This window comes from Wyeomyia smithii, chromosome 3 (assembly GCF_029784165.1).
Source record: "Wyeomyia smithii strain HCP4-BCI-WySm-NY-G18 chromosome 3, ASM2978416v1, whole genome shotgun sequence".
Lineage (NCBI taxonomy): Eukaryota > Metazoa > Arthropoda > Insecta > Diptera > Culicidae > Wyeomyia > Wyeomyia smithii.
In genome coordinates, this window is record NC_073696.1 from 1,847,330 (window position 1) to 1,873,418 (window position 26,089).

The 26,089-nt window shown below is 39.0% G+C and overlaps 2 protein-coding genes across 2 annotated transcripts in view; one reads left to right on the forward strand and one right to left on the reverse strand.

The window, feature by feature from the left end:
• LOC129732594 (ATP-binding cassette sub-family G member 4-like) overlaps positions 1-23,105 on the forward strand; it is a 58,414-nt gene extending 35,309 nt beyond the window's left edge. The window contains exons 6-7 of the mRNA XM_055693587.1: positions 22,242-22,498; positions 22,554-23,105. Coding sequence (XP_055549562.1) covers positions 22,242-22,498; positions 22,554-22,901 — 605 coding nt within the window. The 3' untranslated portion in view covers positions 22,902-23,105. The remainder of the gene's footprint in view (positions 1-22,241; positions 22,499-22,553) is intronic.
• Positions 23,106-23,115: 10 nt separating this feature from the next.
• Positions 23,116-26,000, reverse strand: LOC129732597 (ATP-binding cassette sub-family G member 4-like). Its single transcript, XM_055693591.1, has 5 exons — positions 25,014-26,000; positions 24,367-24,941; positions 24,073-24,308; positions 23,840-24,008; positions 23,116-23,774 (listed from the first exon to the last, which is right to left on the reverse strand). Exons 1-5 carry the CDS (start codon positions 25,244-25,246, stop codon positions 23,173-23,175), a joined length of 1,815 nt encoding a protein of 604 aa, XP_055549566.1. The 5' UTR covers positions 25,247-26,000; the 3' UTR covers positions 23,116-23,172.
• Between the last annotated feature and the right edge of the window lie 89 nt (positions 26,001-26,089).

Consider the following 26,089-nt stretch of genomic DNA (forward strand, 5'->3'; position numbering starts at 1 on the left):
TATGTTCATGCGCAAGAAGGTTTCGAAGTATTTTTTCGCAATTCTGAGCTGAATTTGGCATCATTTTCGCCTCTGGTTGGGTCCTCTTTAGAAGCGTTTTCCGTAATTTCGAGCCTAATTTCAGATCTATTTCTTTTGTAGTTTTTTTTTTTTTTTTTTTTTTTTTTTTTTTTAGAGGGGGGATTTAGCTCAAGTATTTATGATAAATATTAGTAAATAATGAGTATGTGTGACCAATCACAATTGGTGACTTCTCAACACTGTTAGAAATTTGTAATTTTGATTGTTAAGATTTGTTTGCTTTCGCAATTAGGACTTATCATTCGTAGGGATTTAAACCTACTTGTCAGGAAAGGGGAAGTAAACTTACAACTAACTTAATTGCTAACTTATTGGCTATAAAGAGAGCTTATCGTAGCAATTGAGGATTGCAACGATTTTTGTCGAAAATTGTTAATAATTTTATTTGACATAGTTTCTAATGGTTCAACACCAGTAAGTCTATGTAATTCGAGTGTACCAAACCAAGGAGGACGCTTCAAAACCATTTTCAGAATTTTATTCTGAATCCTTTGGAGCGTTTTCTTCCTTGTTGAACAGCAACTTGACCAGATCGGTACAGCATAAAGCATTGCTGGTCTAAAAATTTGTTTGTAAATCAAAAGTTTGTTCTTTAAACAAAGTTTAGAATTCCTGTTAATAAGAGGATATATTGTATACTCTCAATGTGCTCTTTGAAAATAAGTTTTTTATCATAAATTAGTCCCAAGTACTTAACCTTGTCGGACCAACTTAAAATAACCCCATTCATCTTAACAACGTGATTATTGTTTGGCTTGAGGAAAGAAGCCCTAGGCTTATGCGGAAAAATTATCATTTGAGTTTTAGAAGCATTGGGAGAGATTTTCCACTTTTGCAAGTAGGAAGAAAAAATATCTAAACTTTTCTGCAATCGACTGCATATGACACGAAGACTTTTTCCTTTTACGGAAATGCTTGTGTCATCGCAGAACAATGACTTTGTGCATCCTGGAGGCAAATCAGGAAGATCTGAAGTGAATATGTTGTACAGGACTGGACCCAAGACTGAACCTTGAGGTACACCTGCTCTGACAGGAAATCTATCAGATTTTGAATTCTGATAGACAACCTGCAGAGTTCGATCAGTAAGATAATTTTTGAAAATTTTGATTAGGAAAATTGGAAAATTAAAAGTTTGCAATTTCGCAATCAAACCTTTATGCCAAACACTGTCGAATGCTTTTTCTATGTCTAAAAGAGCAGCTCCAGTGGAATAACCTTCAGATTTGTTAGCTCGTATCATATTAGTAACTCTGAGCAATTGATGAGTTGTGGAATGCCCATGGCGAAATCCAAACTGTTCATTTGCAAAAATTGAATTTTCGTTGATGTGTGACATCATTCTGTTAAGAATAATTCTCTCAAACAGTTTACTTATTGAAGAAAGCAAACTGATTGGTCGATAACTTGAAACTTCAGCTGGGTTCTTATCCGGTTTTAAAATGGGAGTAATTTTTGCATTTTTCCATAATTTGGGAAAATATGCAATTTTGAAGCAGCAATTGAAAATTTTCACTAAAAATTCCATTGTGCTCTCAGGGAGATGTTTGATTAGTATATTAAAGATTCCATCGTCACCAGGTGCTTTCATATTTTTGAAATTTTTAATAATTGATTTAATCTCATTCAAGTTAGTTTCAATTATTTCTGCAGGTAAAAAATTCTGGGAAGAAATTAAATCAAATTGACGTGTGACTTCATTTTCAATTGGACTCACAAAATTCAAATTTGAGTTATGAACACTCTCAAACTGCTGAGCAAGTCTTTGAGCCTTTTGTTCATTGGATACAAGAAAACGTTCACCATCTTTTAAAACTGGAATAGGCTTTGAAGGTTTCCTAAGAATCTTCGACAGCTTCCAAAAAGGTTTTGAACATGGTTTCAATTTTTCAACTTTAGTCTCAAAATTTTGATTTCTCAGAAGAGTAAATCTATGTTTAATCTCTTTCTGTAAATCTTTATAAATAGTTTTAAAAACAGGGTCACGAGAACGTTGATATTGACGTCGGCGGACATTTTTCAAACGAATTAGAAGTTGAAGATTTTCGTCAATTATTGGTGTATCAAATTTCACTTGAGCCTTTGGAACTGAATAATTTCTGGCATCAACAATTGCACATTTTAATGCTTCCAAAGCGGAATCAATATTCACTTCGTTTTGCAAATCAAGCTCATTATTGAAATTTCTCTCAATATGAGTTTTGTATCTTTCCCAATTAGCCTTGTTACAGTTAACAACAGAGTTCATAGGGTTTAAAACTGATTCATGTGATAAAGAAAAAGTTATTGGAAGATGGTCAGAATCAAAGTCAGCATGTGTGATTAAATCACTACATACATGACTTTGATCTGTAAGCACCAAATCAATTGTTGAAGGGTTTCTTACAGAAGAAAAGCATGTAGGACTATTCGGAGACAAAATAGAATAGTATCCTGAAGAACAATCTTTGAATAAAATTTTGCCATTGGAATTACTTTGAGAATTATTCCATGAACGATGTTTAGCGTTAAAATCACCGATTATGAAAAATTTCGAACGATTTCTAGAGATTTTTTGTAAATCAGCTTTAAAATAATTTTTGAGCTCGCGTGTGCATTGAAATGGTAAATATGCTGCGGCAATAAATAAAATCTCAACTTCAGTTTGAGCTTCAATTCCCAAAGTTTCAATAACTTTCGTCTCAAGATGGGGAAGAGCACGATGTTTGATTCGGCGATGAATAACAATTGCAACTCCACCGCCGGAACCCTGAATCCTATCATATCTATGAACCACGTAATTGGGATCATATTTTAATTTTATGTTAGGTTTCAAAAATGTTTCAGTAATAATTGCAATATGCACATAATTTACTGTTAAAAAATTAAAAAGCTCATTCTCATTGGCCGTCAATGAGCGAGCATTCCAATTTAATATTTTAATTGTTTTATTTAAAATCATTGCTAAATTTTAAATTAGAAACAATTTTAATAGTAAAATTTGTGCCTATTTGAATGGCTTCAAACATTGATTTTGCCTGCAACATGGCGTTCATAAGATCGAACATTGCCTGTTGCATAAAAGAAAGTTTACCTGCCGTAATAGGCCCCAGGCAGTTGACATTAGAAAAAATATTATTGGTAGCAATATTAGCTGGAGTGATAGGTGTACAATTATTTTCTAGCGTGTTTTGCTTACCCATATTAACGGTCATTTTCGAACTACCAACACTAGGCGGTATAATGTTCGAACTACCTGTGCATAAGTTAAACGGGTATGCAAAGGAGTAGGTAAACTATGCGTCACTGGTAGGCTTGGAGAATTTTGTTTTGAAGTTGGTTTTAATTGAGAAATTGAATTTTGTTTACCTTGCCTTGCCTTAACAATTGCTAAACGGACTGGGCATTGATAAAAATTTGACATATGGTTGCCGTTACAATTCGCACAGCGAAAATTTTTACTCTCTTTCACAGGACATGTGTCCTTTTTGTGAGAAGAGTCTCCACAATTAAGACATTTTTGGTCCATGTTACAGAATTTGGAACCATGGCCATAACGTTGGCAAGTACGGCATTGGGTGATATGCTTTTCACCTCCGCCATACTTCCTATAAATTTCCCACTTTACACGCACATTATACAAAGCATGTGCTTTTTCAAAAAATTTTAAGTTGTTAACCTCATTGCGGTTAAAATGAATTAAATAATTAACAAGGGAAATTCCAGTTCTCTGACTGTTTTCGCCTCGTGATTTTTGTTTCATTAGAATTACTTGGGTAGGGGCTATGCCAAGTAATTCTGTTAAAGTAAGTTTGATCTCATCAACGGTTTGATCGTTGGTGAGACCTTTCAAGACAACCTTGAACGGCTTGGCGTTCTTGGTGTCATATGTAAAAAAATTGTACATCTTGTCAGTTAAATACTGAACAAGACGATCACGACCCTTTACTGAGTCGGCTAATAAGCGGCATTCACCTCTACGGCCAATTTGATAGGTAACTTTAACGTCAGAAACAAACGTTGAAAGTTCCTTTTTATATATAATAAATTCAGAAGAAATAGTTACCACAATAGGTGGAACTTTCTCCTTTTTTAAAGATTTTATATTTTGTATAGTTTCATTATTAATAACTTGCATTTCACCAGCTTCTTGCTCAGGCAAAATATCAAAAGGATTGTCACTACACACACTCGAAGTGTCAGAAAGAGATGCCTCTCTTTTCCTCCCCGCAGCGATGCGAGGTTTCTTTTTCCGTCCAGCCATTTCAGGTGATACGAAAAAAGTTAAAACAAATGTTAAATTCAAAAGTAGGTAGTCTTGAGAAAGACTGATGGGAAATAACTTTCAGGTAGTCTTTAAAAGACACACTGACAAAACACAAACTTTGAAGCTATAGGCAGTCAAAGACCAGTCCACAAGCAACCGAAAAAACGTCTGATCTGTAGGACAGTTCAAGACGCACTGACGATTTTTTCTTTTGTGGTCTTTTCATGTTTTCACAAGCCATTTTCGCGATTCTAAGCTTATTTAGGGATTTTTATTATCTCTTAAGGTTTTCAGAACATTTTCCGTAATTCTGAGTTTAAGCTAGAATATTTTTTTTTATCTAGACTCATTCATGTTTCTTATTGGCATTGGGGCCAACTTTGGGGGGGCGAGGCACTTTTTGCCCCCCAATATTTTTCCCAAGGGGAACATTTTGCCCCCATCAATAAATTTGTATTTGTATTTGTATTTTGTATAATTCATCTGACAAATAAAGTCTTAATGAATAAAATTAGTCTAATGTATCACAGATCTAATCCTATTTACGAATCGTCCAATTGTCTCATTAAAATCAAACTGCTCTTCCACAGCTGTGAACGCTCGAATGCATGCCAAAGTCGGCTCGTTTTGACCAAACAAAGTCCGGTGAAAGGTTGGCTGTAATAACGATGTATTCCGAAGAGTCCTATAAGGTACGCGAAAGTTCATCTTTTCAAGTAGTTTGGGGGCATCAATTGCACCGTACAAAATTTTCGCCACGAACAAAATTTGTTGCAGTTTCCTTCGTTGTTCCAGTGTATCGAGAGCCAGTAGTCGGCATCTGTCAGGATAGGGTGGCAAACTATCGGGATTCCTCCAAGGCAGATTTCGCAGTGCAAGACGAATGAACCGCTTCTGGATACGTTCGATTCTAAGGCTCCACGAAAGTTGATGCGGTTGCCACACGATTGACGCATTCTCTAGAATTGGGCGGACGAGAGCACAATACAATGACTTCCAGCAGTGTGGGTCCGAGAAGTCCTTGGCAATCTTAGACAGGAAACCTAACTGCCGCGTTGCTTTGGAAATGATCGCTGTTCGGTGTGAGTCAAAACTCATTCTAGAGTCCAGTTTAACTCCCAAATCGGACACTTCGGTGACTCTGGGGATGATTTTCCCTTCAATGCTATAATCAAACAATATCGACTGTGATGTGCGGTGAAACGATATGACCTGACATTTATTGATGCTAATTGTTAGTTTATTCCTGCGGCACCAATCAGCAAACATGGTTAGCGAGTCTTGTAGAAGCCGACAATCCTCTTCAGTCCGCACTTCAATATAGATTTTTAAGTCGTCAGCATTTCCGCATAAGCCTAGGGCTTCTTTCCTCAAGCCAAACAATAATCACGTTGTCAAGATGAATGGGGTTATTTTAAGTTGGTCCGACAAGGTTAAGTACTTGGGACTAATTTATGATAAAAAACTTATTTTCAAAGAGCACATTGAGAGTATACAAGCCAAGTGCATCAAATATACGAGATGTTTATATCCTCTCATTAACAGGATTTCTAAACTTTGTTTAAAGAACAAACTTTTGATTTACAAACAAATTTTTAGACCAGCAATGCTTTATGCTGTACCGATCTGGTCAAGTTGCTGTTCAACAAGGAAGAAAACGCTCCAAAGGATTCAGAATAAAATTCTGAAAATGATTTTGAAGCGTCCTCCTTGATTTGGTATACTCGAATTACATAGACTTACTGGTGTTGAACCATTAGAAGCTATGTCAAATAAAATTATTAACAATTTTCGACAAAAATCGTTGCAATCCTCAATTGCTACGATAAGCTCTCTGTATAGCCAATAAGTTAGCAATTAAGTTAGTTGTAAGTTTACTTCCCCTTTTCTGACAAGGTTTAAATCCCTACGAATGATAAGTCCTAATTGCGAAAGCAAACAAATGCTAACAATTAAAATTACAAATTTCTAACAGTGTTGAGAAGTCACCATTTGTGATTGGACACACATACTCATTATTTACTAATATTTATCATAAATACTTAAGCTACTAACAAATCCCCCCTTTAAAAAAAAAAAAAATAAAAAAAAAAAAAAAGTCGTCAGCATATAGCATCTTAAAACCTTTTTTCAGAACAAAGGCTGCGTCGTTAAAAAATAAAATAAACAGTAGCGGGCCGAGGTTGCTACCTTGAGGCACTCCCGATTTGTTTGAAAATGGTCTTGAAACAAAACCGCCAATGTTGACACGAAGTTCCCGCTCCGTTAAATAGGATTCCAACCAAGACGTTAGTTGCGAAGAAACACCAAGGCGAGTCAGCTTGTGCAGAAGTATTTTATGGTCGATTTTATCAAACGCCGCCTTTAAGTCCGTATAGATTACGTCAACTTGCGCTTTCTTTTCCAGAGCTATGATGCAGTCTGACGTAAAATTCAGCAAATTTGTTGTTACTGATCGACCTGGCATGAAGCCATGCTGGTCGACAGATATGTAGCATTTTGTCGCATTAAGAATTACCCTGCTCATTATTATCTCAAATAATTTAGAGACTGCCGAAAGACTTGTGATGCCACGATAATTAGTCGCGTCATATCGATCTCCTTTTTTGAACACGGGTGTCATAAATGATTTCTTCCAAATACGAGGGAATTTGGCTTGTTCCAGTGAGCGGTTGAAAATAGAACTTAATGGTTTCACTAGATTACCAATACATCGGCATATTAAAATTGCAGGTAGACCATCGGGACCAGGTACATACGATCGCTTCAACTTTTTTGTTGCTGACAAAATCATATCTGAAGTCACGGCAAACACTCCCAGATCAATGAGGTCGCTAGGAACGTTACGAATGGCTTCAACGATTTCTAGTTCAGAAGCGCAATTTGCTTCAAAAACAGATGCAAAATGTTTTGCGAATAACTGACTTGATTCTACAGCTGACGCTGAGACCTGATTCTCAAAATATACATTTTTTGGAATAGCAGCACTTTTCCGCTTCGAATTGATAAACCGCCAAAAACCACTAGGATTTGCTCTTAATTTTATCTGCACACGCAATACGTAGGATTTATATAAAGTGGCATTCAATGAACGGTACGCGTTACCGGCTGACTGAAAATCTCTTTTGTTGTCAGGCGTTCGTTGGCGGCGAAGTTTACGCTGGAGTGCATTTCGCACACGTTTCAATGATCGTAAAAGAGAATTACTCCATGCAGGTGACGCTGGCGGTCGTGTTCTTGGAACGTTACAAACAACCAGAAAGAATAAATGTAGAAAGTTGGCGTCTCTTCTTTTCCTGATAGTTCACCCTCACGCCATTTTGCAAAATTGTGGTCTATGATCAAAACTGCCATTTCAATTACTTAACGTCAAGACGTATCGCACGCAAAAAATTTAAGCAGTATATTTCTAGAATCAGATAAATCAGATTTTTTTAAACTCTTTCGCAACCCCCCACCCTTCCACATATGACTTTTCTGGCTCATCGATGCGTTTTCCGTTTTCAACTGAACTTAGAAATATTTTCTCATGGTCATCTCTGACCTTTAGACTCGTTTGGTCGCTATTCTGTGCTCAATGTTTTTTTATCTTTTCTGGTTTTTAGAGCGATTTTGGCAATTCTAAGCCCAATTTGGGATAATTTTCTTGGTCATTTTCGGCCTGCAATAACGTGTTTCCTGCAACGCTGAGCCCGATATGGGATCTTTTTTCAGTCGTCTTTCGTCTTAGAGATTTTTTGTGACAATTCGAAGTTTAATATAGGGAGCACTCTTTTCGCAGGCTTTTCTGGCCTTTAGAAACGTTTGTTCTTAACTCTTAGCTTAATTTGAGTTCATTTTATTCTTTGCTCTTTGCTGGCCTCAAGAAACGTTTTCCCGCTATTCTGAGCTCAATTTTCTTTTTGCCTCTTTGGCCTTCAGAAGAGTTTTTTATCTTTGAGCTCGATTCTGGATCATTTTCTCATAGGGCGCTTCCGCTTTTTTTTTTGGAGCTTAACTTCTTTACTTCCTAAATAATTTAGGATCGTTCTCTTTTATAGTCTCCTGACTCTTAGAAACACTTTTTTCGCGATGTTTGGCTTGTTCCAGGATTATTTATATTAAATAGATTCCAAAAACCAACAAGAAATATTAATCCCAAAACAAGTCGGAATAACACCGAAGCTTTCTTTATAATTATACCTTAATTGAAACAGAAAAATATAAATTGAAACACGTGGAAAATCATATAACACAAATTTTTAATAAAACATGATATAGATAAAAGCTGCTTTGATAGCTTTTTTCAAAATTTATTACAAATACACCACAATTGAACTTATTTTTTACCGATTATTCAAACAGTAACCAACATACTTTACAATTTATCTTCTATTTGTACAGTTAATTTATGTTGCTGTGAGCTTCTATGACAGCAAACCAGACTGTGTTTGGAAGATAAAATTCAAATCGTCGACATTTTCGTTTTCCACCGCACAGATTGGGAGTGTACTCAATTATGTGAACCATGTGATTCTGAAAGATATTCGGAAACAAATTCGTAATGAGGTTTTCTTTCATCAACATTAAGCTCAGAAATACTGGGAGCATGAAATCAATCGAATTGTTTCGAAAAAAAAAATTGTAGTTGGATGCTGGAAAAGCGAAATGTTTTAAGTATAAATTCAATGATCAGAAAGGGTGGTGAGACCGCAAGTTTGACGTAAAACTACATAAGGCTGTCTATAACCTTAAATGAACAGTTGCATTCGAGAGTGATCGCAAATGATGAGTTCGAAACAAACTTCTTCTCCGCAACAATTCTTTGATTCATAGACCTGGATGTGTTTCAGTAAATAAATTTTGTCTAACACCAATAAATAAACTCTTTAGAAATACTATCGTGGCCCAGAAAAGATTTGAAATGGCATCTGAGGTCAATTTTTGGTTCATGTGCATCATACCGATTACGGAAATCTCTTTATGGGATGGTATTCAGTCATTTTGGGCAGTTTTTCAGAAATCGATGTTCGTCATCTTGGGTTTGAAATGACATGTGGAGTAAATTTCCGGCCTTAAAAAATCATTCTGGTTATATTCAGCCATTTTGGGCTGTTTTCCCGAAACTAGGGTCGATTGTAGGCTTATCAATGTTAGATGGTATTCGACATTATTGGGCTGGTTTTCCAAAGAGCAGGATTCGCCAATGGCTCAAATCACTCTAACCCGAAAACCAGGCGAGACAAAGGATGTGGTTATGTCATTGTGGATATCGTACGCAGTGTAATACCTTCCATCCAAAATGTAAGAACATCTTAAGATAGATGATTCAACTTCACTGTACCATTTTGATTCAATTCTCATGTCTTCAACTAGTCACCGTCAGCACGAACGAAATGTTGATGTCCCCAGCCGCACAGCTACTTGAAGCAATCGATTGGAAAATTACGCACCTACCCCAATTAGGTTTTGATTTCTCGGGAAACGGGAATGGAAAATCTCATTTCCCGGGAATTCCCGGGAACCGGGAAAGGAAAAATCCTTAGCAAAAATGAGATTTCAAATAAAGTTTATTAATAAAAAGTTTCAAACTATCGTTTACAATTCAATTATCAATTAAAGAACAAAATTTATTCAAGTTCACTCCAGGAATTCATGAACAATCGTCTATCAATCGCCTCAGATCCGCTGACAATTTTCGTTAGGCCCAAATAATGTAGTTCCCTTCCGTAAAACTTTTCTTAAGATCGCTGAATCACCGCTGGTGTCTGATTTCTTAAATACTTCTAAATCACTGATTCCCGCTCTTGCTACCTTTCATTAGAAACTGAAGTGTCCAATACTTTTAGTTTGTTGAAGATAAAGCTGAGTGTTTGGCAACCAGATTTTAGAGCATTTGAATGCCTTCGTAATTAATGTGAAATCGCGGCCACGACCCAAGTCAATGTAAAATGACTGAGTTTTATTAATTTGTTTATTTATGGTCGCATTGATTTACGGGTTTCAATTTTTTTTTCATCAATTTACAGGTTTCAAAATTTTTTTGTCAATAAACAAAGAAAAAATCGAGCAACTATCCGCTTAGTAGTAATCTCACTAGCAAAATAAGACATGAGACGAAGAAAATATTTCTTAATTTATCGTTTACTGAATAAGACAGTATATATTTTTGACAAATAAATTAAGCAAATAATTTGATATTACACGGCAAGCAAATATTGATCGTCGTTTCAAGCAAATGTTTGCTTCGTATAATGCACACTATGAAGCTGCTCCACACTTCTACGACGTAAGTTTCGTGTTTTGATACGATATTCAGTTTTATTGCAATATTTGTATGGAAAATTTTCCGAGGAACTCGGGAATCCCGCGAATCACTATTCCTATTCCCGGGATCCGGGAATCCCGGGAAATGGCAATTCCCGGGAAATAGTTCCCGGGATTGCAAACCCTAACCTCAATGCGGTAAATTTTAATTTGGTTATGCCAACTATTGTAAGCTAAGCTGATACTAACAGCCTCTCCCGAGCCGAAATGTTGAGCCTTGTAGAAACGCAGATTTAGCCTAATCAGAGTTGAGCTGCATTCATGCATGAGATTCATAAATGCTTTCCCTCGTACGGTCGACAGAATATTATACCTATTCAGCCATGGCTCTTTGAGCCCTGTAGAAATCTGCTTTCGGTTCAAAAAATCATAATATCAAATATCAATATGCAACATGCGACTGCGTTACACGACTGAAAAAATGCACCTCCTACTATCAGCTTCCATCCATCTCGAACGGAATATTGTACCCCAGCCGCGCAAGTGCAATATGCAACACGCAACTGCGTTATAAACCGTTGCGTGACTGAGAATGCCGCATTCATGCTTTCTGTTTCCAAGCGCCATGAAAAGAATTATATTGTCTGAGAACACCATCAGTCTAGTTCCTCAGTTTGGCAACCCGGAATGAGGTGCATGTTTCGTATATGCTTATTTCATGCAAAATAAGTTTTTTTGCGACTTGTGGAATTGAGGAAATGGCGAAAAAAATTAACAACGCGAAGTGAGTTGACATAATGGATTTTATTTTCTGGCCTCTGGGTATTATTCTGGTTCCGGAAATACCCGTATTGGGTGCTATTCGGCCAATTTGGTCTGTTTTCCAGAAACCGGAAGACGCTATCCTGGAATTCATAATGGTCTCTAGGATCAAGATTTGGTTTCTGTGCATCATATCGATCATTTCAAGCTATTTTCCGGGACCGCCCTCCCCCTCCTACCTTTCCAGAGTAGGGAGTATCGAATCATCATAGAAACATTTTTTACTCCTCCTTTACCACTATTGTGTAATCCTCACATTTCAAATTTGGTTCCATTGATTCTCTAGTTGTGTAGAATTTTGTGTTTGATTTGTATGGGAACCCTCTCTTTCTAAGAACCGCCATGAAAACATGTCTTGTCCCCTAGAACCTAAACATGTCAAATTTGGTTTTATTTGCTTGATCAGTTTTTGAGTTATACAGAAATTTGTGTATAATTTGTATACCTTCCTTTTAGCGGAGGAGGGGTCCTCAACTTCCACATATATATCTCTTGTACTCAAAAACCTCCACATGTCAAATTTGGTCTCTTTCTCGATTGATCAGTTCTTGAGTTATACAGAAACTTGTGTTTCATTTATATGAAGCTTCTCCCTTTCAGGAAAGGGAGGGGTGTCGTACCATTATAGGAATATTTCGTGCTCCCACAAATTTCTGCGTGCCAAATTTAGTTCCATTTGCTTGATTAGTCCTTGATGTATGCAAAAATTTATGTTTCATTTGTATGGGAGTCCCCCGTTTCAGAGAAGGGTAGGGTATCAAACCACTAGGGAAATATTTCTTGCTTTTAAGAAGCTGCCAAATTTGGTTCCATTTGCTTGAATAATGCTTGATCTTGAGTAAAGCAGCTCAAGCAGTAAACCAGGTACTTTGTGATATAAATTTCTCTGTCCACTACCAAGAGCAGCTTTGACATCCCATTCTCGCTGATTGTCAGCCACAGCAGCACCTTCTTGGGAAACTTTGTGTAAGAAATGAACTCCACCTCGGAGTTCTCTTCTTTCGTGGGTGAAGGAAAATACGAAGTGCCTTGCCAGTCGTTGCCATCCAGGGTGAGATTGGTCTTGTCGTCCATCACCACCGCCACGTCGTGATTTGCCGGGGAAATCGACTTGAACATCTTATTCATGCGCTACCGCTGCGTCATTCCCTGCAGATCTGAAACTAGTGGACGGGACTGATGCTTCCTGGCAGGTATGTCCATGTTCGCTAGATAATTTTCCACTGTTTGGCCGGTTGTACCGAGCTCCCGGCCAAGCGCACGCAACGATGTAGCCACTTTTCTCTCGATCATCCTCTTCAGCATCCTTTGGAGTTTCTTGTGGCCCAGGGGCATAGGCCATCCGGAACCGGGTATTCTTTCAATGCTCTGATTGTTGTCCAATGGTGCCAAGATGTTGTCCACGAATTACTGCACGATATCCTCTTTCGACGCGACTGGGTACCGTTCTTCGAACGCACACACTTCAGAACGGAGTAGCTTCACTGTTTTCGCCATCAATTTTTCCTACCGCAAACGTTATAAATGCAAATGTCTGTCTGACTGTTCCCTTTAGATTCAAAAATTACTGAATCGATTTTCGTGAAAATGTGCACACAGAGCTTTCCGAGCATTGGAAGTAACACTAGAATATTAGTTTCGCTCTATCTCATAAGCGTAGGCAAGGGGGATTCGATTTGTACTTTATAAATTTGAAAATGTTTTCCACGATGGCCATACAACTTAAGGTACAGAGTTTTTCAGTGAGAGGTATATTTCTGTGGTGTTACTGTGTTATTTGAGACTTTTCTGTATCTCATTGGCGTAGTTAGTATGCGGAGGGGGTGAAAGATGTCACTCTCTCTCACTTTTTTTAACAATTTTGAAACCGTTGAACCGATCATAATTAAATTCGGGTGATATGGATGTGGTATTTTAGCGACTTTAAATGTATTTCATTGGCGTGGCAAGGAAGAGTCGATGGCAAATTTATTATTAATGAACTCCTTAAAAGCTAACTTGACTACCGTGCCAATTCGTATAGGTTGGTTTTCAAGTATGTTTCTTTGACAAAGATTTTTCTGTATCCCAGTGGCGTAGTCAAGGGAGAAGGGATGTATCAAAGTTCATTACATGCAAGCTATTAAAAAAAATCTTCTTGAAAATGTGTTTTCGAATACTGCGAGGCGCCTCAATTTCGTGCGGCTCGTATCGAAATTGAGAATAATATTGATAAATTTCAAGATGGATGTTTTGAGGTGCTTTTCTGTATTCAGGAAATCATCATCAATCATATTTTTTGAAAAATTTTCTTATATTTATTAGTTTTTCATATTTTCATACAAAGTGTACGGAATAAGGGAATAAGGCGCCTCATAGTATGAAGCATGGTTTTACGACATTACTCCGTCATTTTAGACTTTGCTTTATTCCACGGAATAGTTAAAAGGAAGGGGAATTTTATTATTCTCATTATTTTTAAACCGTTTGAATAGTTCATCTTGAAAATTTGTATTCAGGGGTTTTCGCATATCGGGCATATTCCTTAAATATTATTTTCAACAGAACGGATTTCTTTCTTTCTTTTTTGCAACAATCGATTGGAAAATTGGCAACGCGTTCATCAATATGCAGCAAAATTATAATTTTATAATTTACTATTGAAAAATATCAAGACAGTTTCGAACGTTATTTTTGATAAATGAGAGCTGAAAACAAAAACAAACATCACCCAATATGAATATTTTTGGTACCGGAGTAATATCTAGAGGCCCACAATCGACACCAGATGCCCCTTTGGATTTCGAGAAGACGTATACCGGTTTCTGAAAAACAGTTTTATATCGCCGAATACCACCTAGGATCCCAAGTAACACACAAAACATGTTAGAAAAGAATTCACAATGACAGTAGTCATATAAGAGTACTATAAGCGCAATTGAAAATTTGTGTTGTTATATCCTTATTCTCGAGATGTTCTTTTATAGCATAATTGTATTATATAGATTATTGAATATAAACTGCCGCTGCTCGTCTGTAACTTGTGTTTATGATGTTATCAAAACTGCACAAAAAGCAACTTAAAATACATCATTTGCGAGTTGTTTTTCATCAGTGATTCAACCACATTTCGAAAACAAGCTCGGTTTTTCCTGGTTTTGGAGATGTTTTTCAATAGCATGGGTTAAGCGAACAATAACTATTACATGAATGGCACTTGTTTTCAAGTTGTCTTCCAGATGTTCACACTATTAGAAAAACTGTGTATGAAATGCCCAGCCGGGGCAGCCGCACCAGTCGGAATGGGTGGTGGGAGTGGTGGGATCTTCCAGGATGCCAGCTCCGGCAAGTATTCTACCGTTGACATTGGTTTACTCTCTGAGGAGGCTTCATCTTCCAGTTGCGTTACTCTTCCACCATCTGCGCCATCTGCACGTGGTACGATGAAGGATGGTATATCGATTTATTACCAAAACGTTCGTGGATTACGCACTAAAATCGACGAAGTGTTCATCGGTGTGGCTGAATCCGAATTCGACATCATCGTACTGACTGAAACATGGCTAGATGAGAAAATCTACTCAGCGCAATTGTTTGGCGGGAATTTTTTAAGTATTTCGTTGTGACCGGAGTTCACAAAACAGCAACAAATCACGTGGCGGCGGCGTACTTATTGCTGTGTCAGCAAGATTGAGTGCATATATCGACCCTATTCCTATCTGTAACACGCTCGAGCAGATTTGGATCAGAGTGAAGCTACCGCATCAATCACTGAGTGTTGGCGTCATTTATCTGCCTCCAAACCGCAGAGGTGACCAAATTTGCATCAGGGACCACATACGTTCAGTAGAAGCAATTACCTCCAACCTTAGTCTATGTGATCTGGTATTGTTATTTGATGATTATAATCAATCAGGTTTAGTTTGGAGCTTCCCGATGAATGCGCCACCAACAGTTGACAGTTTGAAGTCTCGTATATCTGTTACTTGTGCATCTCTCCTGGATGGTTATAGTGAGCAGGGCTTCGTGAAGATCAATCATGTTACAAACAGAAATTCTCGCCTACTTGACTCAGTTTTGGTCAATGAATGTACGTTCCCGGTTTGCTGCGTTCGGGAAGCTGCTGATCCATTGACTTCACTTGACGCTGACCACCCCGCAATCGAAATTACTGTTCAACCCTCCGCACCCATTGAATTCGTTGAAACTCGGGACGAAAATAACCTGGATTTTGGTAGAGCTGATTTCGCGTCCCTCAGTGCGGCACTTATGCGTGTCGATTGGCGTCGCTTAGAGTTGTTCGAAAATGTTGACGATGCGGTCAATCACTTCACACATATTTTGAAACAACTGATATCAGACTCGGTACCTGTCCGCCAACCTCCTCGAAAGCCACCTTGGGGCAATGCACATTTGCGACGTTTGAAACGTCTGAGATCCTCTGCTTTACGTGCTTACAGTAGACTACGCTGCCCACTCTCTAAACAGCAGTTCAGCTTGGCTAGTAATAATTACCGCTCCTACAATCGTTTCTTGTACCGACGATATACCTTGCACAAGCAAGCAAGCCTTCGTAAAAACCCGAAACTGTTCTGGTCATTTGTGACTTCTAAGAAAAAAGAGGAAGGTTTACCAGTATGCATGTTTCTAAAAGACGAAGAGGCCAGCACATCGCGCGAAAAATGCGAACTTTTTGCTGCGCATTTCAAGGATACGTTTAATTCGGTCATTGCTTCAGACGCACAGATAAACGCTGCTATCGAAAACACTCCACGTGATCTCCTTCAGTTGAATATCTTCCACGTGACCGATCATCTAGTTGAAAAAGCTATAAAAAACTGAAATATTCGTGTTCTGCTGGACCTGACGGGATTCCTTCTTGCGTACTCAAAAAATGCATGGCAGCGCCTATTCGACGTCTAGTTATTATACTGAATCTTCCCTTCAGCAGAAAACATTTCCAACGATGTGGAAGAAATCGATAATGTTTCCAGTACACAAAAAAGGAGACAAACGAAATATCGAAAACTATCGCGGAGTGTTTGTAGCTCTCAATACATTTCCGTGGATCAGCACGGCTTCTTTCCCAAAAGATCTGTAGCAACGAATTTGACTCAATTTGTCTCTTTTTGTTTGAGCCGTCTGGGTGACGGGGAACAAGTAGACGCTGTTTACACAGACCTGAAAGCTGCTTTCGATCGAGTCAACCACGGAATTCTACTGAGTAGGATAGAGAAACTTGGGGTTTCTGGTGATCTCGTAAAATGGATTAAATCATACCTGACGGACCGAGATCTCTTCCACCATCTGCGCCATCTGCACGTGGTACGATGAAGGATGGTATATCGATTTATTACCAAAACGTTCGTGGATTACGCACTAAAATCGACGAAGTGTTCATCGGTGTGGCTGAATCCGAATTCGACATCATCGTACTGACTGAAACATGGCTAGATGAGAAAATCATACCTGACGGACCGAGATCTCTGCGTGAAAATTGGTTCGGAAGAGTCAGAATATTTCACGAATCTTTCTGGCGTCCCACAAGGAAGCAATTTAGGTCCCCTGCTTTTCACTCTGTTCATTAACGAAGTTTCCTCTTTACTGCCACCTGGGTGTCGCCTATTTTACGCAGATGATGTAAAAATATTCGCGGTAGTCAAAGCCTTATCCGACTGTCTGGAACTACAACGTTTGATCAACGAATTTGAGGCATGGTGTACGAAGAATCTGTTGACACTAAGTGTTCCGAAGTGCAACGTAATAACATTTCACCGCAAGCTGAATCCAGTCTTATTCGATTACACCATACTTAATCATACATTGCAACGGGTAGCTCACATTCGTGATCTAGGTGTAAGACTTGATTGTGCGCTAACATTTCGTCTACACTTTGATGAAATGATCTCAAAGGCTAATCGTCAGCTGGGATTTATTTTCAAGATAGCTAATGAGTTTCTGGATCCTTACTGCCTTCGATCGCTCTACTGTTCGCTAGTGCGCTCTATCCTCGAGTCTTGCTCGGTAGTCTGGTGCCCATCACAAGCAAACTGGATCGCTAGAATCGAGTCTGTCCAGAGAAAATTTCTTCGATACGCACTTCGCATGCTACCCTGGAACAACCCGTTGGACTTACCCTCGTATGAAGCTCGATGTAAGCTACTAGGACTTGAAACACTCGAGCAGCGACGAACTACTGCTCAAGCCGTTTTTGTTGCTAAAATCCTTTCCGGACAAATTGACTGCCCTGCAATACTACAACAGATGAACCTTTACGCACCCGAGAGACCACTCCGCACAAGAGACTTCCTGTACCTCGAGCCAAGCAGAGTGAACTATGGGCTGTTTAATCCAATTCGATTTATGGCCGCACAATTCAATGCTGTCTACGAACTTTTCGACTTTGGGATTTCGATTGGTGCCTTTAAACGACGACTCTCTTGTAGACGACAACTATTTTAAGATGTTTAGTGTAATTATGTTTGTAACTTAGATTTATTTTATCATTAGGACCATACATGTGTCAGATGACTTTACAAATAAATAATAATAATAATAATAATAATAATAATAATAATAATAATAATAATAATAATAATAATAATAATAATAATAATAATAATAATAATAATAATAATAATAATAATAATAATAATAATAATTGAAAGTGCCACTGACGAGACGATTGTCGATCTAGTTGCACTGCGCGTAACAATACATTTGCGTTGTCATAGCAACGCATTTGCTCATGCGCTTTGTTATGGCAAATTCTGACCAACGAATGCGCGAATTTCTTTATTGCACTGGGTCAGTGCAGATCTACCCAAAAAAAACGACATTGCGATTAACTACGCATGTAAGAAAGAGATGCCAGATAGTTGTTTACGAACTTAGCCCATGCGGTGGTGAGGTAAATTGACTCTTCGCAATGAAATAAATCAGCGAACATTCTGTAATGCATAATCCGTTTTCCACTTATTGACAAATAGAAAACGGTATCCAGTGAAAGGCGTATAATTTTTTCAGAAGTAAAACACAATGTTTCACCATAAAATTTGACGCGCACGTAGAACTTTGTATTACATTTCTTTTGGTACTCGAGATGTATTTAGCAGCTTCTGTCTAATAAGTTGGCTTGCTTTCATGAAGCTATATAATACTCAATATTGCACCAGTACTTGTTATAGTAGCCTTCAATTTTTACGCTTTTCTGGTGATAGAGATGTCATAGAAAAGGTAATGTCAACTGAAATCTATAACAGAAGGTGGTATCAGAGGAGTTATGCCAACTGTTCTGTGTTTACGTGTGTTACTTGGGATGATGCCTAGAGGGCGGAAATCGACTCCAGACATTATTTTGAAATACAAGTCCAAGTGTCCAATTATGATGATGATTCACGTAGGCCAAAAATCGTCCTCCAGCCTCCCATATTGGATGATTTTTGTGAGTTATGTCCATTAAAAACCATTCAATATGGGTATTCCTGGAACCAAAACAGTGTCCTGAGACCGGAAGTCAATCTCAGATTCCATTTTGAAATTGCAAGTGGCAACTTCCGGTTGCTGGAAATCAGACAAAAATGAAGTAGTAAGAGCAAACTTTTCCTTTTTAGTATAACTAATTTCTATTCTATTTCTAACATCGATTTTTACCCGTTAACATTCAAGGTCGTTGATGGCAGACAGTGTGTGCAACTGGGGAAGCGAAAAATAAGCGAATTGAAAATGTGAAACAGACTTGTAAAAATATTTATAATATAGATCGTGGAACAGTATCACCTTCCCATTAGTTTGATTGGTCAAAACACTATGCCGCAGACAAGGAGATTGTGGGTTCAAGTCCCGTCTGGATGTGGTATATTTTTCCAAGTCTGTATCATATTTTCAGTTCACTTATTTTTCGCTTCCCCAGCTACACACACTGTCTGCCTTTAATGAACTAAAACTTTTCTTATTTGAGAAATATTGAGTATTAAAATTGTAACTTTTTTAGAAGTAATTCACAGCAATCGGTTTCGGCCCTTTTATCGGACTATTCTCAGGATCCACAATATATTGAAAATTTTACCGTAAAAAACTTACTCTAGTAACAGCTGTCCATCGTAAAAAACACAATATAAAAAAATATGTTATGAATAGTTCGCCAACTACTTACAGTATAAGTAACTAAGGACGTTGCGATACCATTAAGCATCGATACTTAGGATCAAAACCTGTATCTAGAGCAAGTACTGATATTCCGATAGTATCGAGGCTAAAGTATCGATACCTAAATTTATCGTTGTGCGATACCAGTTCATTCAAAATATAAGTCAACTCTTTCTTATTATTCATTCCTCAAGATAAAACGTTTAATTCAATTAAACCTTTTATATAGACCATTTTACGAGATGGTTCTGAACTCTATCTATGAATGAAATTTTGAAAGAAAGCTCGGAACCGCTGACATAACGCACGTAAAAGTAACATCAACAGCAGAATACGTGACACCTGTCAGTTCGTAAAATGGTCTATAAGTTTATTGAATCTAGAAACACCAGATTCTGCAGAAACTTAGTCGAAAGTCGATTAGGTACGCTTTTCTTTAATAATTGAACCTGTTTTCGAAAAAAGCCGCTTGCATGGCTCTGTAGATTTTACCTTCGGATCTGCATGACCGTTGAAACGGATCGTTCCCGTAGGTTAATCTACAGAAATTTCTGTTAAATTGGCATTGCCGATGAGATGGCATGCATGCATACGATGCATCAAAATGGCAGAGGAAACAGCAAGTTTTCTGCTTCGTTCGTTCTTCTTTACAGGGTTGTTTTGGGTCTTTTCGATACTGAGAGGTGTGTATCGATATTGATAAAGTATCGCTAGAAAAACATCGATACCAAATATCCGAGTATCGGAAGTAGAAGGATCGATTCTGTATTAGTCTCGGTGGTATCGCAACGTCCCTATAAGTAACCCAAGAAATATTTCAGATTCCAAAGCGTATTACAGTACAAAATAAGTTCTAAGAGATTTCTCAAGAGTATGATGACACATAAATTGTTACTTGGGAAGTTCGCATCACAAAAAAATGAAACACAAATAACGATAGAAAATTTATGCTTATTCTCATTGTTTCAAATCCATAAATCGAGGAAAATGAGTATCTACTAATTTTCATATATTTCCATTTTCGCCATAGATATTAACTTAATATAATTAGCTAATAATTTAAACAATAGTAAAAAAGCTCAAAAGTATAAAAGCAAAAACTTTAATGCTAAATTTCAAAAGAATAGCAAACAATTTTAATTTTAATGAGAGTTCTTGAGACATTTTAAGCATCTTCTTGAAAAAAGGAAAATAAAAAAAAGTAGAAGGTTATATCTGACACACAACCGCATTATTGACGTAGGACTACTCCGAGTAATCGTTCATTGACACACAACACAGTGAGCAAGAGGAAAGAAAACTAGAATTACCACATCTTTGATTTTTACATGCTCAAATCATTGATTTTAATTTCTTCACAGCTCTATTTTCATTAGGTTTCATTGCAACGACATATCCAGCACAAAGCTTCTCCCTACCCTCACCCTGCGAATGACAATACTGTCTCGTTCTTGTCTTGTTAAAAAATTTCGAGCCCAGTGAATGGACAGTGAATAATAACAGGTTCGTTTTGCTTCAGAAACGGTGCGCTAGCTTGTTTCAACCGGCAGCAATACTGTTGTAATGTAAGATCAAAATCGAATTTCATGGCTATTAGTGTTTTAAAATCGTTTCTGGGGGTTCTGACGAGCAGTGGCAAGCCGTCATAAATCAAAACTTAAATTGAATTCATTTGTCCCGCCGCAGATTGCTTGAGATAATTTCTCATTGCGTGTGATTGCGGGAACATATGCAGCTAAGGAAATGAAAGAAAAATTAAACCGGGCGGAGCTTATCAGTTGCCAGTGTGCGAGTATAAAAGGAAAAGAACCGTCCGCGCGTTCAGTCATTTCGCATTTTGAGCTAGACCTGTGCGCGTCACGGTCGCAGCATTTCTGTTTGGAGCTAGTGGAACGCTGGATGTTCCTGTTCGGATTAGACAACGAACTCTAATCATTTGACTGATTCTAGCGCTAACACTGGAGACGGAGAAAAATAGTTGTGATGAAAGTGATGGGCTGTCGAAAGGCTACTCTGCCGTTCCAATCATAGTAGTCCCATGTTCTACACAAAACTTATGCACGCTGGGACAACTATGCTTGGAAGGGCAGTACTTGTAGTAAACAAATTTGCTGCAGCGAAGGAATCTGCCGAAGCCCAGCACACAACTTTATCAAGCAGTTCAGAAACAGTCTTTTTCAAGACTTTTGAAAAATGTATAAGAATAGTTAATTCAATTTCATCCAACCAAGGATATTCATACTTTTTCGAAGCTGTATTTTAAATGGAATAGTTGTTTAAAATGTCCGAAAGCGTAACAAAAAATCAATCACGACGTGGCATTTCAAGAATCAATTTTACGTTTACATGCGCCATGGTTTGTGTCTACTCATGAAGTCTGTGCCAGGCATGCGCGCACGTGATTGGTTCATTGTAGGGGAAATTCGATCTTGAAAGTTTTCACTAATTTTCACTGTTGAACAATTAAGTAATAATGATCACTGAAGTATCACAAAAATGTCCATCATTTTATCAATCCAACGACATATTGATCATTGTAATCCATCATGTGGTTACACAAGTATTACCGTTTGAAATCTTTCATTCCGGCGTTACACCTTGGTTTTTAGTTTTCTCAGAATGTATCTCAATATAGTGCGGTTAGACGTAGTCCTACGTCAAAAAAAAATCATTGTTCTTCAAATTTTAACGATTTTATTGTACGATTACTACTTTCCAGTTCCGCTCGAGCTGCCCATCATCACCCGGGAGCACTTCAACCGCTGGTATTCGTTACGGGCTTACTACATAGCGATGACGGTTGCCGACATACCGATTCAGCTTCTGTGCACCGTGACCTACATCGTCATCACGTACTACATGACCGGCCAACCGCCGGAAGCCTTCCGGATGGGTCTGTTCACCGTCATCTGCTTGATGGTGGCTTGGGTTGCCCAAGGATTGGGCCTTTTAGTAGCGTCACTGTTTAACGTCAAGGTAATCACTTTGTCTTTTGTTTGCGTAGAAAATTCTAGTTCGAAACTCTTTACAGAACGGCGCCATCTTCGGACCCTTCTTCATCTGTCCGTTTTTGATTTTCTCCGGCTTCTTCATCCACCTGAACGACGCCCACCCGGTGATGCACTGGCTGTTCCATGTGTCCTTCCTGAAGTACGCCCTGCAGGGTGCCACCGTTGCCATCTTCGGCTACGACCGGGACCGGCTAGAGTGCGACGAAATCTACTGCCATTTCGTGCTGCCAAAGAAGTTTCTCAAGGAAATCGACATGCTGAGTGCGGACTTCGTCGAGGCTGTGATTGCGCTGGTTGTGATATTTTTGGTGCTCCGCATCAGTGCGTTCTACGTGATGCGTTATCGGCTGAAGAACAAAGTGCGATGAGATGTGGTTTTTTTAAAGTATTTGTTTAGTAAGAATTTATTTCCCCACGTGACGTTCGATCAAATGTAAAGCATACATTCCTTTCCCATAATACCCAGCGTTTTGTGGCGGACGATATTAGCTAGGATGAAAACAAATTAAAATCAACGTGATTTAAGTGGTGTATCAATATGGAATCCGAATAAAAGTATATGTCGAAATAAAGCAATTGTTTAAATAAATTAGCTAAGCGTAAATTTTTTATTGTTACAAATAAGCACCAGTATTTTTATCAGTGAAAAATCTTCAACCTGCGGCGAAGAGAAATGTAAAGCAGCACCTGGAAAAGCACGATGAAACCCAACATGGCAACAATGTTCCTCTCTATGCCTTCCTCCGGAGTGTCCATAAATTTGAGAAACTTCGCTGGCCGATTGTAGTAGCACATAATTTGCGAGCAGGGGAAATCCGTCCTGTTGTAGCCGTAGATTCCCTGTAGCGACCCTTGCATACTGTAGCGAAAGTACGAAGTGTACGCCAGCGGCTGTAGAAACTCGGGCATTTCGTAGGACTTCACAAAGAAGCCGGAAAACAGCATGGCGGGAATGCTGAGGCATGGCACAAAAAACGTTGCCATCTGAACGTCGAACGCGGCTCCCGAGAGAAGGCCGACGGTTTGGGCGAAAATGCCCAACAGCAGGCACATGGTCCAAAACATGCCAAACCGGAGCGGTTCCATTGGTTGACCCGTTAGGAAGAAGGAAATTAGCACAAACAGTGTTGGGCAGATGAACTGCAGAGGCAGATCGGCGAAGATTTTAGCCAGGTAGTAAGCTTCCAGGGAGTACCAATTGTTGAGATGCTCTCGAACGAACGCTTTGGCTTCTAGGGGAACTGTGAAAAAAGAGATGGTTCATGCTTCAATAAATGATTTAAAAACTTGGTCGTACTCTACTTACATGTGATTGTACATGGCATTGAGTTGCCGTAGAAGATGAAAATGTTGAAGAAAAAGATACCAGCAGTGTTGGTCATCACAGAGGAAGCATCCTTACCGGAATCGTAGAAGACGACCCCCAACAAAATGCCAACGACGATGTGAGCGATGACCCGCAATTGGGCGAAAAACTGGAGTAATTGAAAAACCATTAGTTAAGTTTTAGTTTCGTCATGGATATCTAAATAAACTTACAAAATCTCGCGACGTCGATCGTAGCGATCTACGCAGTAGAACGGAGAATTGTTTCCACTGAGAAATAGGATATTTCTGGCGGGACCTGACAGTTAGGCAAGTATTTCGGTACGGAGCACCACCGGTGCCGGTAAATTCCTCACCAATGGATCTTCGGGCAGTTACGTCTGAATTGTTGAATTTCGTTACTAGCTGATCGATTCCGGCCGAGTTTGTCACAGATGCCACCTCTAAAGCTGTAATTAATTTCAGAATTAATCATTTTCACACGTCAATTTTCAATCGCTTACTCACCGAAATCCGCTCGATTGTAGTACCTCGGACAATCGAAGCCAGCTTCTGCGAAGCTGGCTACCATTGCGCTGATCGGTCCGCTGTAGATGCACTTACCAGCAGACAGCAGAAACAAATCATCGAACAGTTGAAACAAGTTAGACGCCGGCTGATGAATCACGCAGACGATCGTGCGTCCCTCGGCGGCTAGCGATTTAATGTAGCTCACGAGTTGCAACGCAGAAACACTATCCAAACCGCTGGTCGGTTCATCCAGCAGGATGATGGGAGGATTCGTGATCAGCTCCATACCGATCGAAAGCCGTTTCCGTTCGCCACCGGATAAACGTTTCACCAGAGTCACCATGCTACGGCGCAGTCCAAGCACTTCGATAATGTCGTTTACTTTTTTCTTGCGAACCATTTCCGAACTCGAACTGCTCATCTTCAGCTCGGCAGCGAAGTTCAAAATCTCCACCACCGTCAAGTGCTCGAGCAAATCGAAGTCCTGCGGGATATAAACGCACTTGTTGTGGAATGCTTCGTCACTCAACGATTCGCCATTCACCATGACGGAGCCGATTACGCCATGTTTTCTGTGGGAAAGTTCATCGAACGCGTTAATTTTTTTTCTCATTTTTTTTCATGATTTAAGTTATGATACTAACTTGAAACCTGACAGAATGTTCAGTAGTGATGACTTTCCAGCTCCGGAGGGTCCAAGAATCGCCGTCAGTCGTCCGGGTGAGAAGCGTCCGGAAACATTATCCAGAATCGTTTTACGCTTGTCACCTTTCAGCTCGCCCCGAAAGCTAATGTTGGTAAATTCCAGAGCCATTCGGGAAAGCAGCTTCTGCTGCGCAGAGCCCTGCTCCATTTCATCCACATCGACCGCAGCCATGACGGGGTAAATTTTCCAGCTGAAACTATTTTCTCGCCCTCCACGCACGCTCGTCACCTACACACACGTTGAAGTCATTTATGCAACTGAAGAAAAGCTGTGCACTTGTCGGGCGCCTTTCGTGCGAGTGTTTGCACGCGGGAGCGGCCTTCAAATGGGGGTTGCTTTTATCGCAGCGTTCACTGGCGGTGTTCGAGTTAGCAGGTTTTCCGAATAACTAGACTGGACTGAGTAATCCAATTTTCAACTGAGATGTTCCTTTCAGCTCGCCGTTTGTAGAAAATCTACCACCCCAGTTTGGTGTTAGCGTTGAGCCGACAGGCTGCGAGTGATCGAAGCGATCGTGCGATCTGTGACTGGTTTGTACTATTGATGCAGAGTTTGCTTGCAGCTAGCTTCAGGTTTCGTTTTAGAGGGAAGGGAGTGAGCTAATCTAATGCCAATCTATCTTTCTAGCTAATTTTCCACCGAGAACGTCGCTCGGTTTTAAACGTCGTGCTTGCTATTGAGTTTTGCTCTCTGGAACGCTGAGAGATGATCTACTGAATATGATGGAATGCAATATATGCAGTCGCAAGTCATGAAATGATGAATATGGCTGTTTAATTTTCGTATAACAAGTTGTAAAATAATCAGCTATTGATCTCTTTATTTTTAACATTTTTTGTTACATTTTAAGTTACCGTAACTGAGATTAGTACATTTGTTCGCTTTCTGATTTGCCGGAAGCAAAATCACGTGTCTCATGCAAAGCAGAACTATAAATAAATTTGCGTGGGAATCATTTTGAATGGAGATTTGAGTTTATCCAGACTCAAAATCACATTCACTTGAAGAAAATTA

Coding starts and splice junctions, on each gene's coding strand:
- LOC129732597 (XM_055693591.1), bottom strand. CDS start 25,246: ATGGCTGCGGTCGATGTGGATGAAATGGAGCAGGGCTCTGCGCAGCAG. Junction 24,942..25,013: donor AACATTCTGTCAGGTTTCAA/GTTAGTATCATA, acceptor ACTTTCCCACAG/AAAACATGGCGTAATCGGCT. Junction 24,009..24,072: donor GATCGACGTCGCGAGATTTT/GTAAGTTTATTT, acceptor CAATTACTCCAG/TTTTTCGCCCAATTGCGGGT.